At 43.6% G+C, this 21,239-nt stretch overlaps 1 protein-coding gene across 1 annotated transcript in view; it reads left to right on the forward strand.

Annotated features, from left to right (window-relative positions):
• Positions 1-21,233, forward strand: part of adam10a (ADAM metallopeptidase domain 10a) — a 43,097-nt gene extending 21,864 nt beyond the window's left edge. The window contains exons 5-16 of the mRNA XM_047362962.1: positions 88-188; positions 536-694; positions 4,764-4,856; positions 5,045-5,228; positions 13,315-13,478; positions 13,551-13,734; positions 13,812-13,962; positions 14,066-14,249; positions 14,703-14,814; positions 15,297-15,517; positions 15,623-15,749; positions 19,000-21,233. Of these exons, the coding sequence (XP_047218918.1) occupies positions 88-188; positions 536-694; positions 4,764-4,856; positions 5,045-5,228; positions 13,315-13,478; positions 13,551-13,734; positions 13,812-13,962; positions 14,066-14,249; positions 14,703-14,814; positions 15,297-15,517; positions 15,623-15,749; positions 19,000-19,103 (1,784 nt within the window). The 3' untranslated portion in view covers positions 19,104-21,233. The remainder of the gene's footprint in view (positions 1-87; positions 189-535; positions 695-4,763; positions 4,857-5,044; positions 5,229-13,314; positions 13,479-13,550; positions 13,735-13,811; positions 13,963-14,065; positions 14,250-14,702; positions 14,815-15,296; positions 15,518-15,622; positions 15,750-18,999) is intronic.
• Positions 21,234-21,239: the final 6 nt, after the last annotated feature.

The raw sequence follows: 21,239 nt of genomic DNA on the forward strand, positions 1-21,239 counted from the left end.
ATATATATATATATAGCATGCAGAATAGATCTATTAAGTTGCTTAAGCTTTTCAAAGTCATTCTCTTATTTGTACTCTATCTGCCAGATTATCCTCATAAGTACGGCTCAGAGGGAGGCTGTGCAAACCACTCCGTGTTTGAAAGGATGAAGAAGTACCAGGCATCTGCAGTTGAGGAGCCAGGCAATGTAAGTGCCAACATCACAACAAACTCTGCCTTCTGCTGCGCAGTCATAATTAAACACACAGATGGGCAAGGAAGGCGATATTAAAAGGTTCTGTCTTATTTCCAGCCTTTCTTACACGAACAAAGAGGGCAAATGTTTGCCTTCAGAGCTAGTGTATGAGCTTTGTTAAATCTGTGTTTTTATTACATCGATGTACTTTTGATTTTCAGAGCAGAAACTGTTAGGGATATATACACTACCGGTCAAAAGTTTTAGATACACTTTCTCACTTACTCACTAGAAACAGAAACATATCGTAATATTCTGCCGAATAAAACAAAAAAATGTTTTGTTGTTTTTTTTCTCAGGGGGTAAGCAGGGCCACCGAAGATGATGATACGTATGGTCCAGTAATTTTGAGAAAAAAGAGGGCAGCAGGGAGGGAGAAAAACACCTGTCAGCTCTTCATCCAAACTGACCACCTCTTCTTCAAATACTATGGCACAAGAGAAGCCGTCATTGCCCAGGTACTTACAGACACACTGTTAATATCATATGTTTATAAGGGCATGTTGTATTTGTGCATGCTCATCAAATCAGTTAAATTCTGCTTTTTTTGTTTACCTAGTTCTGGTTCTCAACAAATGTGTCTCAAGACACTTTACAAGACAAACTGATCTAATTTTCTTTCTAGAAATTTAGAGTCAGTTCAGTCCAATCAGAAAGACAGATTCAAAGTCAGTTACATGCATTCCAATTTGCTGCCGGTTATAAAACAATGAAATCAGGTTTATAATCATAGCATTGCTTTTAGGGATGCACCGATATGAAAATTTCTGTCAGTATATCAATATCCAAAATTAATATTGTTGTTATGGCCAATAACTGATATTTACAGATATTTTATGTATTAAATACCCTACCGCACAAACATTTAGAACCCCTTTCTCATTTTTTAGGTTTTCTTTGTTGTTTATGACTGTTTACATTGTACATACAGGGGTTGGACAATGAAACTGAAACACCTAGTTTTAGACCACAATAATTTATTAGTATGGTGTAGGGCCTCCTTTTGCGGCCAATACAGCGTCAATTCATTTTGGGAATGACATATACAAGTCCTGCACAGTGGTCAGAGGGATTTTAAGCCATTCTTCTTGCAGGATAGTGGCCAGGTCACTATGTGATCCTGGTGGAGGAAAACGTTTCCTGACTCGCTCCTCCAAAACACCCCAAAGTGGCTCAATAATATTTAGATCTGGTGACTGTGCAGGCCATGGGAGATGTTCAACTTCACGTTCATGTTCATCAAACCAATCTTTCACCAGTCTTGCTGTGTGTATTGGTGCACCGCCTTCAGGATACAATGTTTGAACCATTGGATGCACATGGTCCTCAAGAATGGTTCGGTAGTCCTTGGCAGTGACGCGCCCATCTAGCACAAGTATTGGGCCAAGGGAATGCCATGATATGGCAGCCCAAACCATCACTGATCCACCCCCATGCTTCACTCTGGGCATGCAACAGTCTGGGTGGTACGCTTCTTTGGGTCTTCTCCACACCGTAACTCTCCCGGATGTGGGGAAAACAGTAAAGGTGGACTCATCAGAGAACAATACATGTTTCACATTGTCCACAGCCCAAGATTTGCGCTCCTTGCACCATTGAAACCGACGTTTGGCATTGGCACGAGTGACCAAAGGTTTGGCTATAGCAGCCCAGCCGTGTATATTGACCCTGTGGAGCTCCTGACGGACAGTTCTGGTGGAAACAGGAGAGTTGAGGTGCACATTTAATTCTGCCGTGATTTGGGCAGCCGTGGTTTTATGTTTTTTGGATACAATCCGGGTTAGCACCCGAACATCCCTTTCAGACAGCTTCCTCTTGCGTCCACAGTTAATCCTGTTGGATGTGGTTCGTCCTTCTTGGTGGTATGCTGACATTACCCTGGATACCGTGGCTCTTGATACATCACAAAGACTTGCTGTCTTGGTCACAGATGCGCCAGCAAGACGTGCACCAACAATTTGTCCTCTTTTGAACTCTGGTATGTCACCCATAATGTTGTGTACATTTGAATATTTTGAGCAAAACTGTGCTCTTACCCTGCTAATTGAACCTTCACACTCTGCTCTTACTGGTGCAATGTGCTATCAATGAAGACTGGCTACCAGGCTGGTCCAATTTAGCCATGAAACCTCCCACACTAAAATGACAGGTGTTTCAGTTTCATTGTCCAACCCCTGTATATTCTCACTGAAGGCATTTATGGGAAGAAACTTGTGCCATCAGAAACTGAATTCGAATTTCTCTGACTGAATCTGTATTTTGTGTAATTTGAAATTAAATGCAATGGTTTGAAAATGAATTTCACTTAATTGAAACTGAATTCATTTGCTCTGAAAATGTATTTTATTGAACTGAAAATTCAGTTTCACTCCTTTTACTTTCAGTTCTAAAATTAAATGTCAGTTCTGAAATTCAGTTTTTTGTGTCACACATCCGGGTCCTTGAAGCCACAGATTAATCAAACACAGATTCACGGATGTCATTCACTATTGCTGCGTCCAAATTGAGGGGCTGCATTCTTTGAAGGACGCATTTGTTGGCCGATTACGTCATTGTGAGGCAATGAAGTCTACAGCTTCGCAGGCTCCTCCAAATAGGGCCGACAAATGCGTCCTTCTTTTCCCCAGATATGAAGGATGGGTCCGGTGTATCCTTCGTGGCCCACCCTATCCCATGATTCATTGCGGGTCAAAGTAGATTGTGCTAACGGAAGTAGCAAAGCCTGGAGGAGAGGGAAAAGCTGTGAATAAAGTTGGATATATTGCGCTTTCTGTGAAACACAATGAACTTGTTTTTAGACTAGAATGTAGTTGTGTAAACCTGAAATATCTGCTCGGTTTATCAAGATTTCGCTTAATTCCACACGTGCTCCAACGTGTTCGGAGACGTCCGCTTCTGCTGCCCTGACACCGGGCTCACAGCCGGCTCGCCTCGCCAGCGCACAGCTGACCGGGGGGTTGAGGTGCGATGAACCCTGAAAGAACAGCTGACTCCCGGCACGTTGTTTACAAGCACTGCACTGCTCCAGCTCAACATGCCGTAAAGGAAGTTTAACTTGATGTGAAACGTAAATCGATGAATCTGTGTTTGATTAATCTAAGGCTATCCTCAAGGACCCGGATGTGTCACACAAAAAACTGAATTTTAGAACTGAAAGTGAAAGTAGGCAAACTGAATTTTTAAAACAACGAAATACATTTTCAATGCAAATTAATTCAGTTTCAAACCATTAAATTCAGTTTTCAAACCAATAAATTCAGTTTCAAACCATTAAATTCATTTTCAAACCAATGCATTTAATTTCAAATTACATAATAAATACAGATTCAGTCTGAGAAATTCAAATTCAGTTTTTGATTGCACAAGTTTCTTCCCATAAGCATCAAAATAGTGAATGAACACGGATAGAATTATGTAGCTAATAAAAAATTGCAAAAGAACTTTAATTATGTTTTATAATTTAGGTTCCTTATAGTAGCCGCCTTTTGCTTTGATGACTGAAATATTAACCTTTGGAAAACTATTTCATGTGACCACCTCATGAAGCTAAGGGTACAAAGCAGTCATCAAAGCAAAGGGTGGCTATTTTGAAGAATCTAAAATAGAAAATGGTTTAGATTTATTTCACACTTTTTGTTTACTATATAATTCCATGTGTGTTCATTCATAGTTTTGTTGCCTTTGGTTAGAATCTACAATTTAAATAGTCATGAAAATAAAGTAGCCCAGTAATTGAGAAAGTGTATCTAAAACCTTTGACCGGTAGGGTATATATCCCTACCTGTTCGACTCGTGAAACAAGGACCACACCGCTGACATCGCTTCTCTGTGATCTTACAAAGTCTATAATTATATAAGTCATTCTCTGCTTCAGTTAATCACCCTACAATCCAGGGGGCGTGACAGTGGTGCAGGGGTAGAACATGTGACCCATTTACGGTGGCTGTAATCCTTGATGCATCCCGTCACGGGTTCGAGTCCCGGCCTGTTGACCTTTGCTGCATGTTTTCCACCACTTCCTCTGCCCATTTAATGTGAGTTCATTTCATAAAATAAGAAAAACAGACTATAAAAAAGCAGCCCATAATCCCATGCTGCATTACTATCACATGACCAAACAAATACCACATGGCCAATTAAACCCAAACTGATGACCACTTGCACACTGTAACATATAATTAACATTGGGAAATGAATTAAAAGTCCAGAATATAATGTGGTTAAAATACATTTTTCCTGTTTATATAATCCAGAACAAACAAATTATTTCACTGCCTAGTTGTAAAATCGTGCTTGTTAAATAAGTAAATGGTGGCTTCAACCTGATACAACGCAGAGAGAGTTATATCAGGTTCTGAAGTTCTGCTTCAATCTTCCACTTTATCATGTGCATGTTATGTGATTAATAGTTTGTTTTTTCCCCTTGCAGTAGAATGACAATGCAAAGGAAGATGCCATATTGAGTTGTAAAAGCATTTTATTCACTGCTGTGCATACCACTTATCTGATAAAGTACATTTTGTACAGATCTCCAGTCATGTGAAGGCTATTGACTCCATTTACCAAACCACAGACTTCATGGGCATACGAAACATCGGCTTCATGGTTAAAAGGATCAGGGTGAGTTAAATTTCATGAAGATTGATCCTAACTGATGAAGCTATGGTGCAGAGTTGGTTTAAAATAAAGCTGGCTTGAAACAGATTGAACAGTCAGTATTGGGGAAAAACCAGGCAGTGGCCTTGAGTATAATGCATCTTTCTCTTTTGAATATTCATTTGTAATTGCTGACCTGTTGTTTTTTCCAGATCAATACCACAGACGACGAAAGGGACAAGAGTAATCCTTTTCGCTTTCCCAACATTGGTGTGGAAAAATTTCTGGAGCTCAATTCTGAACAGAACCATGATGACTACTGCCTGGCCTACGTCTTTACTGACAGGGACTTTGACGACGGTGTGCTCGGCTTGGCTTGGGTCGGGGCGCCTTCAGGTTGGTGTCACACCCAGACACTGTTTCTTCAGTGAAGTTTATAAACTCTTTTTTTTATTCGCAGATGTTAGCCACTGTTTTTACATGTTGCATTTGCTCAAAATTCTCATCACAAATATCTTAGCGGTTGGTAGCAACAGTGTTATTCTGCATACTGTGGTCTTTCACAGAACTTCAAAACATGTTTGTGGAGCTCTGAACTGCTTAAACGGCCCTAGAGATGATTACAATGGGCAGTACCGAGAATGCTGTAATATTAAATGGATCTACTCCAATTAGTCCGCATATCCAATGATATCTGCTATAAGTGTCTGTCAACATCAACATTTGTAGTCGACGGATCATTTTTATGAATTAGTCATTTTTGATTTCTTCCTCTTTTCAACAAAAGTAATGAATTATTTTTTTCACACAACTGCGTGTGTAAGGAGGAGAAGCCCTAACTGCGTTCTGCAAGGCCCTGTTTTTATGCGACACGGAATGAAATTAAATAATTATACTTCTCTAACAGGCTAGGCAAACACAATTTTTTCACAGTGCTGACACATTTCAAGAAATTACAATAATGCAGTAATGTAATCAAACATCATCATTTGCCTCGGAGTCCAAATACTCTCTCCTCTATCATTGCACCCTTTTACAGAGAAAAGTAATGACAGCAGTTTGGGGCCTTAGCAATACAAAGTGGCATATAATTATTTAATAATAATTTACATTCTCGTACTCGTCGTTTTCTGCTTTATCGGGGACTGGGTCACGGGGGCAGCCGACTCAGCAGAGACGCCCAGACGTCCCTTACCCTAGACACCTCCTCCAGCTCCTCCGGGGGGAGCCCAAGGCGTTCCCAGGCCAGCCGAGAGACATAGTCCCCCGAGCGTGTCCTGGGCCTCCTCCTGGCGGGACGTGCCTGGAACACCTCCCGAGGAAGGCGTCCAGGAGGCATCCAGTATACTGGTCCTTCTCAAAATATTAGCATATTGTGATAAAGTTCATTATTTTCCATAATGTCATGATGAAAATTTAACATTCATATATTTTAGATTCATTGCACACTAACTGAAATATTTCAGGTCTTTTATTGTCTTAATACGGATGATTTTGGCATACAGCTCATGAAAACCCAAAATTCCTATCTCACAAAATTAGCATATCATTAAAAGGGTCTCTAAACGAGCTATGAACCTAATCATCTGAATCAACGAGTTAACTCTAAATACCTGCAAAAGATTCCTGAGGCCTTTAAAACTCCCAGCCTGGTTCATCACTCAAAACCCCAATCATGGGTAAGACTGCCGACCTGACTGCTGTCCAGAAGGCCACTATTGACACCCTCAAGCAAGAGGGTAAGACACGGAAAGAAATTTCTGTACGAATTGGCTGTTCCCAGAGTGCTGTATCAAGGCACCTCAGTGGGAAGTCTGTGGGAAGGAAAAAGTGTGGCAGAAAATGCTGCACAACGAGAAGAGGTGACCGGACCCTGAGGAAGATTGTGGAGAAGGGCCGATTCCAGACCTTGGGGGACCTGCGGAAGCAGTGGACTGAGTCTGGAGTAGAAACATCCAGAGCCACCGTGCACAGGCGTGTGCAGGAAATGGGCTACAGGTGCCGCATTCCCCAGACCTGGGCTACAGAGAAGCAGCACTGGACTGTTGCTCAGTGGTCCAAAGTACTTTTTTCGGATGAAAGCAAATTCTGCATGTCATTCAGAGGTGCCAGAGTCTGGAGGAAGACTGGGGAGAAGGAAATGCCAGAAGTCCAGTGTCAAGTACCCACAGTCAGTGATGGTCCGGGGTGCCGTGTCAGCTGCTGGTGTTGGTCCACTGTGTTTTATCAAGGGCAGGGTCAATGCAGCTAGCTATCAGGAGATTTTGGAGCACTTCATGCTTCCATCTGCTGAAAAGCTTTATGGAGATGAAGATTTCATTTTTCAGCACGACCTGGCACCTGCTCACAGTGCCAGAACCAGTGGTAAATGGTTTACTGACCATGGTATCACTGTGCTCAATTGGCCTGCCAACTCTCCTGACCTGAACCCCATAGAGAATCTGTGGGATATTGTGAAGAGAACGTTGAGAGACTCAAGACCCAACACTCTGGATGAGCTAAAGGCCGCTATCGAAGCATCCTGGGCCTCCATAAGACCTCAGCAGTGCCACAGGCTGATTGCCTCCATGCCACGCCGCATTGAAGCAGTAATTTCTGCCAAAGGATTCCCGACCAAGTATTGAGTGCATAACTGTACATGATTATTTGAAGGTTGACGTTTTTTGTATTAAAAACACTTTTCTTTTATTGGTCGGATGAAATATGCTAATTTTGTGAGATAGGAATTTTGGGTTTTCATGAACTGTATGCCAAAATCATCCGTATTAAGACAATAAAAGACCTGAAATATTTCAGTTAGTGTGCAATGAATCTAAAATATAGGAATGTTAAATTTTCACCATTACATTATGGAAAATAATGAACTTTATCACAATATGCTAATATTTTGAGAAGGACCTGTAGATGCCCGAGCCACCTCAACTGGCTCCTCTCGATGTGGAGGAGCAGCGGCTCTACTCCAAGCTCCTCCCGGATGGCCTAGCTCCTCACCCTGTCTCTAAGGGAGTGCCCGGCCACCCTATGGAGGAAGCTCATTTCAGCTGCTTGTATCCGGGATCTCGTTCTTTCGGTCATGACCCAAAGTTCATGGCCATAGGTGATGGTAGGAACGTAGACCGACCGGTAAATTGAGAGCTTCGCTTTTCGGCTCAGCTCTGTCTTCACCACAACGGACCGGCACAGCGACCCCATTACTGTGGCAACCGCACCAATCCGTCTGTTGATCTCCCGCTCCATTCTTCCCTCACTCGTGAACAAGACCCTGAGATATTTAAACTCCTCCACTTGAGGCAGGAACTCCCCTCCAACCTGAAGAGGACAAGCCACCCTTTTCCGGTCAAGAACCATGGTCTCGGACTTGGAGGAGCTGATTTTCATCCCTGCCGCTTCACACTCGGCTGCGAACCGCCCCGGTGCGTGCCGTAGGTCTTGGCTAGAGGGGGCCGGCAGGACCACGTCATCTGCAAAAAGAAGAGACGAAATCCACTGTTCCCCAAACCAGACCTCCTACGGCCCTTGGCTGCGCCTAGAAATCCTGTCCATAAAAGTTATGAACAGGACCGGTGACAAAGGGCAGCCCTGCCAGAGTCCAACACGCACCGGAAACATGTCTGACGAAGTGCCGGCAATGCGAACCAAACTCCTGCTCCGCTTGTACAGAGACCAGATGGCCCCTAATAAAGGGCCCCCGATTCCATACCCCTGGAGCACCCCCCACAGGGCATCACGAGGGACACAGTCGAATGCTTCCTCCAGGTCCACAAAGCACATGTGGACCAGTTAGGCAAACTCCCATGAACCCTCGAGTACCCTGTAGAGGGTATAGAGCTGGTCCAGTGTTCCACGGCCAGGACGAAAACCACACTGCTCCTCCTGAAGCCGGGGTTCGACTATCGGCCGGACTCTCCTCTCCAATACCCTGGCGTAGGCCTTACCAGGGAGGCTGAGGAGTGTGATCCCCCTGTAGTTGGAACACACCCTCCGGTCACCCTTCTTATGTAGGGGGACAACCACCCCAGTCTGCCAGTCCAGAGGCACTGTCCCCGTCCGCCACGCAATGTTGAAGAGGCGTGTCAACCATGACAGCCCCACAACATCCAGACACTTGAGGTACTCAGGGCGGATCTCATCCACCCCCGAAGCCCTGCCACCGCAGAGCTTTTTAACCACCTCGGTGACTTCAGCCTGGGTGATGAAAGAGTCCAACCCCGAGTCCCCTGCCTCTGTTTCCACCAGGGAATGCGTGATGGCAGGATTGAGGAGACCCTCGAAGTACTCCTTCCACCGCCCAATAATGTCCCCAGTTGAGGTCAGCAGCTCCCCACCCGCACTGTAAACGGTGTTGGTGAAGCACTGCTTCCCCCTCCTGAGGCGCCGGACGGTTTGCCAGAATCGCTTCGGGGCCTACCGGTAGTCCTTCTCCATGGCCTCACCGAACTCCTCCCAGGTCTGGGTTTTGCCTCTGCCACCGCCCGGGCCGCGGCACGCTTGGCCTCACGGTACCCGTCAGCCACCTCAGGAGTCCCACAAGCCAACCACAGCCGATAGGACTCCTTCTTCACCTTGACAGCATCCCTTACTGCCGGTGTCCATCACCGGGTTTGGGGATTGCCGCCGCGACAGGCACCGCAGACCTTACGGCCACAGCTACGGGCGGCAGCATCGACAATAGATGCGAAGAACATGGTCCACTCGGACTCTATGTCTCCAACATCCCTCGGAATCTGGTCAAAGCTCTCCCAGAGGTGGGAGTTGGCCGAGGGCTCCACCAGACGTTCCCAGCAGACCCTCACTATGCGCTTGGGCCTGCCAAGTCTGTCCGGCTTTCCCCTCCCCCAGCGGATTCAACTCACCACCAGGTGGTGATCATTGGACAGCTCAGCCCATCTTTTCACCCGAGTGTCCAAAACATGCGGACGAAGGTCTGATGATACGACAACAAAGTCGATCATCGACCTCCTGCCTAGGGTGTCCTGGTGCCAAGTGCACTGATGGACACCCTTATGTTTGAACATGGTGTTCATTATGGACAATCCGTGACTAGCGCAGAAGTCCAATAACAAAACACCACTCGGATTCAGATTGGGGAGGCCATTCCTCTCGATCACACCTCTCTAGGTGTCACTGTCGTTTCCCACGTGGGCGTTGAAGTCCCCCAGCAGAATAATGGAGTCCCCGGGAGGTGCACTATAGAGCACCCCCGACAGGGATGCCAAGAAGGCCGGGTACTCCGCACTACCACTCGGCCCGTAGGCTGAAATGATAGTCAGAGACCTCTCCCCAACCCGAAGGCGCAGGGATACAACCCTCTCATCCACTGGGGTAAACCCCAACACGAGACGGCTGAGCAGGGCGGCAACAAGCAAACCCTCCCCAGCCCGCCGCCTCTCCCCGTGGGCCACTCCAGAGTAGAAGAGAGTCCAGCCCCTCTCAAGGAGATGGGTTCCAGAGCCCACACTGTGCGTGGAGGTGAGCCCGACTATTTCTAGTCGATATCTCTCGACCTCCCGCACAAGTTCAGGGTCCTTCCCCCCCAGCGAGGTGACATTCCACGTCCCTAGAGCCAGCCTAAGCATCCGGGGATCGGGCCGCCGAGGTCTCCACCTTCGTCTGCTGCCCAATCCTCTTCGCACCGGTCCCTCACGGTTCCCCCTGCGGGTGGTGGGCCCACTGGAGGATGGTCTTAAAAGAATTTACATTCTTTTAAGAAATATTCAGTCTGCTCTGATCCTTGTTCCTCATGATGCTGTTTGTTTTCTGATGATCTCAGATTGATTTACAATGAGATTAAATTACACACAGGTGGACTGTTTACTAATTAGGCACATTTCAAAGGCCGTGGTTTGCACTGTATTTTATTTAAGGGTATTGAAAATAAAGGAAGCCGAATACAAATGTATCCTATTCAGATCTTTATTTAGATCTTTATTTGTAAAGAATTTAGAAAAACATTGGATCAGTTTCCCTCTAATTCACAACTATCCAATCCTCTGTCATGTAAAATCCCAGTAGAATACATTGGAGTCAGTGGTTGTAAAAAACATTACTGGCTATGGATGCTTTTTGTTATAATCATATATCATCGAGTATAGATTTGGTTATTTGGGATTTTATCTATAAACTCAGCTTTGGGTTGACTATGACCTCTTCAGCTGTGCGGTTGTGTGTTTGTTTAGTATGTACAAAAACAGAGAGCCAAATACTAGCAGATCTTCAGGAAACACGTGGGGCTTGTGATGTCGGTGTGTCCTCATTTTCTCATCTGACTAGTCAAGACGAATCAAAATTTAAATTGTCAACAGATCCTTCAATAAATGAAACCCTTAGCTTTTGTTGTAAATTATTGACTTCTTATTTAGAGTCAGATAAGTAAACATTTCTTTTCTTCACTGCTACTGCTGTCTACTTTCTACTCATTCATCGTTTTCCCACCCATTGTTTATGTAGATAGATGTAGATAAGTTTAATTTATAAATCTGGTGGTAATATTTTTCTGGTGAATAAAAGAAGCAGGGCCTGCAGTTTGTTGAACTTTTTTCCCAGAGCATCAATCTTCTCTATTAAAACGATCCTGTTTTCTATTACCTTAAGCACACTCTGATATGAGCTTCACTTTCCCACCCAGTTATTGAATTGACACCTCACTGCTACACCGCATAGATACCCAGGCTCTGCTAAGTTGTCAGCTAATGTCCTGTCAGCATTTTCTTTCCGTTTCCGCTCTGCCATTAACAAGTCAAGTTGTACCAAGGTCTAGTTGATTACTTTTCAAAAACATTTGACTTCTTGAAATGACCTGAAACATGAAAATGTGCAAAAATTAAACATGCACACAAAGATTGATTGTTTTTAGCTCTCATATTTTAGTTAAAAAACAACATTGTAATGCTCTCGAATATTTGATTATTCTGGCAAATATTTTCTTAATCTCTCAGAAAACAGGAAGTGACAATATTCACATCATTATTTTTGTTTATTTAAAGTAATACTTTGGTATCTTAGTTGGAGATATTTTGGAGTGGTCTTCACATCAAAATTGTATAGAAACGTGTTCCACATAATCATGACTAGGAGTTGTTGTCGGATCATTTAGCCTTCTTTAGAATCAGAATCAGCTTTATTGGCCAAGTTTGTGCACACAAACAGACATACATATAAATACATAAATTTGGTGGGAAATAAGAATGTATTTTTATGTAAATATGTATATATAGTGTTTTTGCAAAAGAAAATGACAAAGTTGAATTAGTGCAAATATGCATGGTATCTATTTGGGCACACTGACTGTTAAGTGTTCATCAGAGGGACATCTTTAGGAGGGAAACTTGTTTCTCTGGGGGCTCATTTTTGTAAATAGTGTCTGCAGCATCAACCCAAACGTAAAAGTCTAAACAGTTTGTGTCCAGGATATGTGAGATCAGCAATGTTGTTAGCTGCCTTACGTCAGACCAGCACAAAACCTTGATGATCCTCTCTGTAGACCCGATTGTCCATCACAGTCTGGAGCTATCATGTTTTGTGGCCGAGCCGAACCACACAGTGATGGATGTGCACAAGACAGGCTGAATAATGACAGCGTAGAAGATATCTTGCAGTTTTCTGGGGCAGGTGGTGCTTCCTCTGGCCCAAGTTAGGCTCCAGGTAGTTAGGTACCAGGTGGTTTGGACCGCACCAGTGCACCACCTCCTGTCTGTGTGCACACTCATCATTGTCCTGGATCAGTCCAATAACAGTGGTGTCATCAGCAAACATCAGGAGTTTCACAGATGGGTCCGCTGAGATGCATTCATTTGTGTAGAGGGAGAAGAGAAGTGGGAAGAGAACTCACCCCTGAGGGGGGCAACGGTGCTAATGATTATTTTGCGGGAGAAGATCCTCCCCAGCCTCACCTGCTGCTGTCGGTCAGTCAGAAGACTGGTGATCTACTGACAAGTGGAGGCCGGCTCTGTGATATAAAAGCTGTGAGCTGAAAGAATTGAGAGACTATAAGAGACAGATCAGACTTTGTTGCAGTAGGCTTTGTGGTTGGTGACCAAGGAGGTTTTCTGGGAAAATACAACACAGACATATACAAGGTTAAATATGAGCGGGACAGAAAATGAGTGTAGTATTTTGTCTGCTTACACACAATGAACACATTTTGCATTTGAGCTTGCCGTGCTTTGGTCTTATGTTACTTTGTTTTTGGAAGCTGCTGCGTTATGACCTCATGTATAGACTGCAGGGATAGCAGCATTCCTTCAGGCATTCACGTTAGTAAGGGGGAACTGCTGAGGTTTTGGTTGCTTGTCAGGCTGTTTTTGTGTTACTTTCCTTTTATTTAATTAACACAATTCAGGTAATACCATTAATTGTGCTTTGTAGAGTCTTATTGATAAATGTTCTAGGAGTTTAATCAAATTTAAGGTCATTATTTTGGGAGTTGCTAACAATGAAGTTGTCTCACACCTTTGTGATTTTTGTTTTTATTACTGCACAACAGGAAGCTCAGGGGGTATCTGTGAAAAAAACAAAAAGTACTCAGATGAAAGGAGGAAGTCTCTCAACACCGGTATTATCACTGTTCAGAACTATGCTTCTCATGTTCCTCCCAAAGTGTCACACATAACCTTCGCTCATGAGATTGGACACAACTTTGGCTCTCCTGTAAGTTGGACTATGGCTCACACAAAGCTACTCTGTGTCCTCCAGACAGTTTACATGCTTCCTGTTTTACAGCATGACTCTGGAAGTGAATGCACCCCTGGAGAGTCTGTGGACCGGAACAAAAAGGAGCTGGGAAACTACGTTATGTATGCCAGAGCCACGTCAGGGGACAAGATCAACAATAACAAGTTCTCCATCTGCAGCATTCGCAATATAAGCGCCGTTCTGTTGAAGAAGAGAGATTCTTGCTTTGTTGGTAAATTGTCTTTCATTAACAAAGTGGAGAAGCTTTGTGGAAGATTCTGTTTTAATCAGGTGTGTATCTCTACTCAGAGTCTGGTCAGCCTATCTGCGGTAATGGACTTGTAGAAAAGGGAGAGGAGTGTGACTGTGGCTATAGCGATCAGTGTAAAGATCCCTGTTGCTATAATGCCAATGAACAGGAGGAAAAACGGTGCAAACTTCAACCTGGAAAAGTCTGCAGGTCTGGCTGTCCTAGTGTACAGTATTTCATTAAACAAAAAGTATTGTCATTACCTATTTTTTTTCCATTTTTAATTGCATATGTTAAATTTTTTTCCCCTCAGTCCCAGCCAAGGCCCATGTTGTACACCCGAATGTTCTTTCAAGGGTTCTAGTGACAAGTGCAGGCTGGCATCAGAATGTGCTCTAGAAGGCTGGTGCAATGGACGCACTGCACTGTGTCCAGCCTCAACACCGAAGGATAACCTCACCTCTTGCCATGCAGATACACAAGTTTGCTTCAATGGGGTAGGCAAATAATTACAAATGTGTATGTCTTTATTGCATAAATAATGCTGCATGCAAAAATATAGAGTGGAGAGTGAAATGGGAGAGCAGCCGTTACGTATGGACTGAAAGCAGACAGACTTAACACATCAACACATCTTATTCTTGGCATTTGTTTTATCTGGTAAATTGTTCATATATTCTACTTCTTTTGCAGAACTAAGATTAATGTAAATCCATTTCAAGCAAGAAATCTTCAGCCTTCAGTCCATATTATGCTTTGTCTCTGTGCTCAAGGTATAAAACTAAGCTGTGACACAAAGCTGACAGCAACATGGACAATCTATCTAACACATAGATATGGTGATTAAACTGCTTCCAAATGGAACTGGATTAGTAGAAATAACAACAAAAATGCTTTAATTAATTTTATTAATTCATGTGTTCTCATCACTTCCTGCTTGGTGTTTGTAGGTCTGCTCTGGTTCTATTTGTGAGAAGTACGGTCTGGAAGTGTGCACCTGCGCCAGCCAAGACGGCAAGGATGAAGCATCTGAGCTTTGCCATGTTTGTTGCATGGACAAAAGTGAGTAAACATGGTGCACCTGTAATGAATCCGAATGTACCACTTTAGTACTAATCTTTAGTTAGAAGTACTTTATGTATCACAGCCCAGAATAAGTACTGAGTGCATATACTCTGTATTATATGGACATACCTTTCAGGAGGCATGGATTTCTGTCTTAAAACCCCCATTTTTTTTTTTTTTTTTCTTGTGTGGTAATCTAATTATCTCAGAAGCTGAGATTTTATTAGCTTCAATCCAAATTCATCCACATTAATAGAAATAAACACTTGAATTAAATCACTTGCTGCATAATGAGTTTATACAACAGAGTTGAGTCCTCTAATTGGGTTACTAAAGTTAACTTTTTAATGCTATTCTAATTAATCAGATGCATATTTAGCAGCTCAAATGATTTTAAGAGACCAGTGCTCTATATTTTGCAGTTTTTTTCTCTAACATGAAATGTTGTAAGATCTTATTTTGACCTTTTTTTTATGCAGTGAACCCAAGCACCTGCAGCAGTACCGGCTCAGAGAGATGGGATAAACATTTCAAAGGACAAGTGAAAACGCTACAGCCCGGCTCACCCTGCAACGACTTCAAGGGATACTGTGACGTCTTCACGAGGTGTCGACTGGTGGATGCAGATGGGCCTTTGGCAAGACTGAAGAAAGCCATTTTCAACCCAGAGCTGTATGAGAATATAGCAGATTGGATTATGGTGAGTGTTCTGCTGCAAGCCTATATAGTATATAGGAAATGTATACAACAACCTTCTGTTGGAGCAAACATTGAAATAGCACGTCCTATGTTATCTGCTGTTCAGGCTCACTGGTGGGCTGTGCTGTTGATGGGAATTGCTCTTATTATGCTGATGGCGGGCTTCATCAAGATCTGCAGTGTGCACACCCCCAGCAGCAACCCTAGACTTCCTGAACCGAAACCACTCCCAGGTACAATTTAAAAATAAATGCTTTCCCTTATTCAATTTTTTTAATTGAAGAAATACTGTGCACAGTGTACAGAAATAAATCAATTTTATTGTGTTTTATCTCTCATTCAAATTCACACACACACGTATGTACAGTGATGGTAAAATGTATTGGCCCCCTGGTAAAGATGTGTTAAAATGCCTGAAAAAAAATGTCATCTTTTATTCCACTGAAATAATCTGTGACTCAAATGTTTTAGAAAAAAACCTAATTCATCCTATTCAGTGCTGAATCTTTTGTTAGGAAATAACTGTTTTTATATCCCCATGGCACAATAATTGGTACCCCTGCTGACAATACCTGTACCACCTTCCTAGTCTTCACAAAAGGTTGAGCATGCAGAGTTCTCTGACCATTCCTGCAGGATCTCTTCAGATCTACAGAGTCCTGGGTTTAGTTGCAGGGACTGAGATAATCACGGATAAAGGTTGATTTAGTGTCTTGCAAACCACTTAACTGTTGCTTTGGCCATATGTTTTTGACCTAATCCCATTGAGACCACCCAATGACACAGAGTGCACCATATTTTTATTTATTTATATCTCATTTATTTATATCCTATATTACATTTTGCCATGCACTTTAACGAGGTTCCCAGGGCCTGTGAAAGACAAAGGGACAGTCCTGCAACCATCTCCCACGACGCCCCCCAACAGCTGCAGCCACAATCCACCACCCCCACCTCCCCAACCTCAAGAGGGGCCTTGGCACCTCCAACCCCCACCCTGAAGTTCCCCCCCACCAGCCCCCTACCCACGCCGAGGACGGCTCTTTCCATCCAGGAGAGGGACGTCAACAAACTCTTCAGGAGACAGAACCCCCGGAAAGCTGCTGGTCCGGATTCTGTCTCACCAGCCAGCCTGAAGCACTGCGCTGATCAGCTGTCTCCAGTCTTCACAGACATTTTTAACACCTCACTGGAGACATGTCATGTGCCAGCCTGCTTCAAGTCCTCCACCATCGTCCCTGTTCCCAAGAAGCCAAGGACCACAGGGCTTAATGACTTCAGACCCGTCGCCCTGACCTCTGTGGTGATGAAGTCCTTTGAGCGCCTTGTGCTCTCACACCTAAAAGACATCACCGACCCCCTCCTTGACCCCCTGCAGTTTGCCTACAGAGCCAACAGGTCTGTAGATGATGCAGTCAACCTAGCCCTTCACTTCATCCTCCGGCACCTGGACTCCACAGGAACCTATGCCAGGATCCTGTTTGTGGATTTCAGCTCTGCCTTCAACACCATCGTCCCAGCTCTGCTCCAGGAGAAGCTCTCCCAGCTGAGTGTGCCCGACTCCACCTGCAGGTGGATCACTGACTTCCTGTCTGACAGGAAGCAGCGCGTGAGGCTGGGGAAGCATGTCTCTGACTCCCTGACCATCAGCACCGGTTCCCCCCAAGGCTGTGTTCTCTCTCCTCTGCTCTTCTCCCTGTACACCAACAGCTGCACCTCCAGTCACCAGTCTGTCAAGCTTCTGAAGTTTGCGGACGACACCACCCTGATCGGACTCATCTCTGATGGTGACGAGTCCGCGTACAGATGGGAAGTGGACCATCTGTTGGACTGGTGCAGCCAGAACAGCCTTGAGCTCAACGCTCTAAAGACAGTGGAGATGGTTGTGAACTTCAGGCAGAACCCAGCCCCACCTGCCCCCATCACCCTCTGTGACTCCACAATTGACACTGTGGAATCTTTCCGCTTCCTGGGAACCATCATCTCCCAGGATCTCAAGTGGGAGCCAAACATCAGCTCCCTCATCAAGAAAGCCCAGCAGAGGATGTTCTTCCTGCGGCAGCTGAAGAAATTCAACCTGCCAAAGACTATGATGGTGCACTTCTACACAGCCATCATTGAGTCTATCCTCACCTCCTCCATCACCATCTGGTACGCCGCTGCTACAGCCAAGGATAAGGGCAGGCTGCAGCGTGTCATTCGGTCTGCTGAGAAGGTGATTGGCTGCAGTCTACTGTCGCTCCAGGAACTGTACACCTCCAGGACCCTGAAGCGGGCAGGGAATTCTGGCTGATCCCTCCCACCCCGGTCACAGACTCTTTGAGACTCTCCCCTCTGGCAGGAGGCTGCGGTCCATCCGGACCAAAACCTCACGCCACAAGAACAGTTTTTTCCCATCTGCCACCAGCCTGGTTAACAAAGCCCGGAAACCACCCTGACATTCCCCCTTTCCCCCACACCCCCCCTTTTTTTGCTGACAGGACACCTGTAACCTGTAACGCTATGCGTTACATTAACGCTCAGCTTGGACTCCTGCTTTACTTGCACTGCTTTACTTGCACAATGATCACCTGCACTGTTGTATTGCTCTTGCATCTTATACTGCTCTATATTTACTCTCACTCACTTAAAACTGTGCACTTATATTATATTATATTGTAGATATGTTTGTACTGTTTAACTTGTACTGTATTGCACCGACTACGCCAAAACAAATTCCTTGTATGTCCAAAAACGTACTTGGCAATAAAGCTTTTCTGATTCTGATTCTGATTCTGATTGGAAGAAAAGCTAGCCCAAAGCATCACAGATCCTCCTCCATACTTAACAGTGGGCATGAGTCCATTTCCACACATTGATCTTTTGTTGCCTTCCAAACCAACCTGGAGTGTTGCTGAAAAGCTCAACCTTAATCTCAGTCCAGGCTAAAGGTTTTAGACTCCATGTTTACATTTATGATAGTAGGATAGCACTAAATCAAAAAAGTATATCTGTCTGTGGAGCCTTAAACTATTTTTTAATTGCTGTTATTTATTTTCAGTCAATGGAGAATTTTTACCACATGCTTGTTGCTGAGAGTAGGGAGATGAATGCAGATGATTTCCTGCATTTTGATACAGCCCTGGGTGCCATTCATTTAGAGCCTCGGGACTACTCTTAGAAACTCATCAATTTACAGAAGAAAAGTATAAATGAAGAAAATGATCCATTAATAATTCATGTGTGATCTGTTAAAAACGATTATTTTTTATTGCAGGATAAACCCCCCCCCCCCCCCCGCGCTGAATAAAGATGCTTAAATTACAGGATGCATTTTTCATCATGGAACATGGAATATCGCCATTGCAATGAAAGAATTTCATTAAAGGCTTTTTACAAATCTTTGCTAGGGGTGCCTTAAAGATAAATGTGTCTTTAAATACTTAGATGGAGTTTCTCATTTTCTTGTTAAAACCATTGATATTGACTCTCTTTGACATACAGGTACACTGAGACGAAACAAAGGTCAGAGAGCAAACCGACAGCAACCAGGTCAGCGTCGCAACCCTCCGCACAGAGAGCAGCACCCGATGGTAGAGAGGAACTGAGCCGCCACTCTGCTCTTTGCCTTTGTTCTTAGTGCCTACAACAGCAGCACTTTACTCTGAAGAGTTACCTTTACCACATAGTGCAAGTTTCAAAGAACTTTGAACTGAAGATGTTTATTGGTGGGGCCTACAGTCTTTCCCCACCTCACCTCTGAGAGCCAGATTAATAATGGTTCACAAAGCTTTTATTGGAAAAAGATCTTTCAAGGAGGGACCTGGGGAAGTTTGCAGTTTTTTTTCCCCATGTGGTCTTAATATTTTTTTTTTTATCAAAATGGATGAGAGAAACATGGTTTTGTTAGTGTGGCCTTAATTCTTTTTCTTATCTTCCCTGCAGCTCCTCTCTGAAAGGTCTCCATCATTAGCATGACAGCAGCCAAATGTCGTTACACGAGTTTTAGCTGCCAAATCATATTGATATTATTGCTGGATTGCTATTTTCAAACCAAATACTGGAAGCTTTTGATTTCTTAGGCAAACATCTTAATTGTGTGGTGTAGAGTTTCTTTTACCCCTTCTTTCAGATGAAATTAAAGTTCTTTAGGGTCAAGGGCGTCTACTGTTCTAATTAACATTCTCAGGATCACTAAATCAATAACGTTCAAGTGTAGAGATGGCTGCATGCATATTTCAGGGTGAAGCCTGTTTGATGTCCAAGACGGGCATGAGAAGCCTGTAGTCTAGTGACCAGACAGAGAGGACAGGGTTTAGACCTTGGACACTGCGAGGTGGATTTGCACTTGCTTTTGAACACAGAACTGAAATAGTTATCAAACTGATTGTACCGCGCTTCTACTCCATCATAAATGGAATATTCTCTGGTGAGTAAGTCAGCTGGCAAAGAAAAAAGGCCCAATAAAACCATCAGAAACCATTGAGTTCAGCTCCCAGCCTCTGAAGCGTGTGAAAGATTAGTTTTAATGGAAATGGGGAGTTTTCTTTAAGTAAATTTTGTTGCAGTTTAGAAGACTTTGTACATTTGGAGTGTTATTGGGGGGCAAAGTCTAGATTTCAAATTTGTAATTGCGTTACTGCTGCTGTCACCTGATCTAATATGAGAGAGAACAATCAGTATGTCTTCTACTAACATCCTTTTTTGCTTTACTCTTTGGGGTTTTCCTCTAATAAGCTTTATTTTTCTTTTTGCACTGTCTTTGCATGTATAACTGCTTTAAAATGTGCCTACATTAAGCAGCATGACGGAAGTTGGGTGGAAATGGTGCATGACTGCTGAAATAAGATGTTCGGACATCGCAGGGTTTAGCGTTTAGAAATGTTTGTTTACCAGGACTGTGGTATGCAAACACTTCCGAATCGTGATCAGCTCTTTGATTGCAAAAACCTCAGATTTTCAAATTCTTTTGTAATGACAATTAAAATCTGCGTTTAACCTTCAGTGGTTCTCATTCAAAATGAACTTTATATCACCTTAAGAGATAAGTGAGGCCACTGAAAAATTGTCTGTTTGATAACAAATGCAAATGTTTATTTTTAGCTCTTGATTTGAGGTGGGACTCAGGAGTAAATACGGCGCCCGGCTGCAACCCAAAGTTGTTTTTTGTATGCAAAGTGCCAGGTTCTCACTGATCAGTCTATGCAGAGTATCACCGAGTTCAGCAGTGAACAAGTTGGCCTCATCACAAAGAAATGCCTTCTATCTGTTCTTCCAAACAGGAACACAGGAAAGATTTTCATTCAGATGTTGCTGAAGAAAAGCTCCCAAGAAGACAAAAAAAATATGAATAGATATATTTAGCTTTTTACTGTTTGGGTTTTGATGCTGTCGGTGTTTTTGTTTTTCTTATTTTCAAACTTTTATGTGCGTTTTTCTTTTTTTGCTTGTTTGAAGCAGTGTATGGGTGATCCTGAGTGGGTTGATACTCTGGGAATGTTGTTTATTCCTTGTGATGTGAAAATGTGCACTGACATAAAAGTAACCAAATCCAGATTCAGAACCACTGGGTGATTTTAATGCCTCTTGTCTTTTTATATCAAGTTTCTGTTTGATCTTTATGTTCTTTATCCCATCCGCCTTTCTTTAAGCATATTATAAATTTACAAGAAATGTGCAAAGACTTATTTTTTTTTCCAACTACCTGAAATTCAGTAATAAACTAGAACTGATCAAAATGCTTT

This window comes from Girardinichthys multiradiatus, chromosome 4 (genome assembly GCF_021462225.1).
Source record: "Girardinichthys multiradiatus isolate DD_20200921_A chromosome 4, DD_fGirMul_XY1, whole genome shotgun sequence".
In the NCBI taxonomy this organism is placed as follows: Eukaryota; Metazoa; Chordata; class Actinopteri; order Cyprinodontiformes; family Goodeidae; genus Girardinichthys; species Girardinichthys multiradiatus.